Below are 2,004 nucleotides of genomic sequence, written 5' to 3' on the forward strand. Positions count from 1 at the left end.
AAACAAACAAACAAATAGCCGGGTGTTGTGGTAGGCACCTGTAGTCCCAGCTACTTGGGACGCTGAGGCAAGAGAATCACTTAAGCCCAGGAGTTGGAGGTTGCTGTGAGCTGTGAGGCCACGGCACTCTACCAAGGGCAACAGCTTGAGGCTCTGTCTCACAAAAATAAATAAAAAAAATAAAATAAAATAAGAAAACAGAGGCACCAAGAATTAAGTGTCATCCCTTGGATCACAAGTGAGAAAGCAGCTGGCCAAGACTTGAACTCAGATGGGATAGATATCTTTTCTACCAATCTTTTCTACTAATTACTGCAATTCCCCAAATGCAACATGTTCTCTGAGATATCCATCTCTGTACATGCCAATTCCTTTGCCTCAAATACTGCTCTAAGCCTACTGGACACTCTCACTTCCTCCACTACCAGCCAAGGCACAGCCTTCTCCCACTGATAGTCTGCCCTTCCCTAGGGAGGATGGGCATTTCCATCAGAGGACACACCACTCAGGTGCCTCTCCCATTTGACTTTACATTCCTTGAGGACAGGGATTTAGTTGTTTGCCTCCATATATACACAAGGCCTGGCTTACAGCAGTCATTGAATAAATGTTCACTAAGTGAGCAGACAGCAACAAAACAACCCTGCATTCCAAAAACATTTATTACAAAATTTTGTGCATTTTAAAAGAAACTGCCACAACTGTCCTGACAAAGAGCACATAAGACTCAGGATCACTAAACATCACCTTCACAGCAGAGCAAGTGAACAGAGGAAGAGAACTAGAGAAAGATGAAATGGCCATCTGTGAAAACACATCCAAGGCTAAGCATTGTTAATGGCTAATTCATATGGCCAGAGTTTCTTACTTAAAAGGCTGCTTTTTTTTTCAGCAAAGTGAAGAAAAAAACATTAGGAACCTTAAGTTTTCTTTTTAACAAACTAGTTTTCTGATGTTCTTTTCTTATATACAACTGTACCCTTTCCCCCTAAATATTTGCTATAAAGCATGTTCTGGATATTTAGAAGCTTTCTAGAATGCAAGACATTCTCTAGAGTCGTATAAAACAAAATCAAGTATAATTAAGTGGAAAAAGAACACAGGCACAGGCCTGCTGTTTTAAACTTGTTTCAGTTTTGTGTCTCTATATTAGCAGTTCTCAACCTGTGGGTTGCAACTCCTTTGTAACAATGAAAATATATTGTGGCATTAGGAAGGTTGAGAACCACTGCCTATAGTCTAACATTCCCAGTTATATTGATCTTATCTTTCATAAGAAGCACTTGAACAAATCCTAACACTAAATTAAAATAAAGATCATAGGAAAAAAAAAAGTAGAAGCCTTCTGCATGAATCACTCAAACAAGAGTGGTATAGACCACCAATTGCTAGAGAAAAGAGGCAAAACCCCCCAAACAACCCATGGATGGCTCCCCACACTGGCTTCAGGTGAGAACTGGAAGCGTCTGGTCTACCCTCAAAACAAAACCCAGAAAAGACTTACCTGTATTGTTTTGTGCAGCAGTTGCATAGGAAAACAGAAACAATCGTTTAAGTAGCTTAGGAGCCTGAGTATGATGAATTATGCCACTGACAATCTAGAAAAGAACCAACCAATGGCTATAGTTACTCTTTTGACAGATGAACTCTTAAGAGAAGTAAGAGTCAGGTGTCTAGGTTCTCATGCTAATGGGGCTCTAATGAACAACATGTTAACTCTTACAGAGGTCCGTATCAATAATGTTAGCCCTTGAATAATGCCAAAGCAAGAGAATGCTAGCCATTTTGTTAGGTTTCTAAAAACTCTGAATTTCTATGGAAATTTTAAAAACATAATCTACTTTCTCAAAAGCACAGTGTTGGCCGGGCACCGTGGCTCACACCTATAATCTTGGCACACTAGGAGGCTGAGGCCAGTGGATTGCTTGAGCTCAGGAGTTTAAGACTAGCCTGAGCAAGAGTGAGATCCTGTCTCTATTAAAAATAGAAAAATAGCTGAGTATA

At 40.0% G+C, this 2,004-nt stretch overlaps 1 protein-coding gene across 1 annotated transcript in view; it reads right to left on the reverse strand.

The window, feature by feature from the left end:
• MTMR12 (myotubularin related protein 12) overlaps window positions 1-2,004 on the reverse strand; it is a 91,547-nt gene that overhangs the window by 37,489 nt on the left and 52,054 nt on the right. Inside the window, exon 6 of the mRNA XM_012807068.2 lies at window positions 1,505-1,598. Coding sequence (XP_012662522.1) covers window positions 1,505-1,598 — 94 coding nt within the window. The remainder of the gene's footprint in view (window positions 1-1,504; window positions 1,599-2,004) is intronic.

Source organism: Otolemur garnettii, unplaced genomic scaffold, assembly GCF_000181295.1.
Source record: "Otolemur garnettii isolate 467f Iridium unplaced genomic scaffold, OtoGar3 scaffold00063, whole genome shotgun sequence".
NCBI classification, from domain to species: domain Eukaryota; kingdom Metazoa; phylum Chordata; class Mammalia; order Primates; family Galagidae; genus Otolemur; species Otolemur garnettii.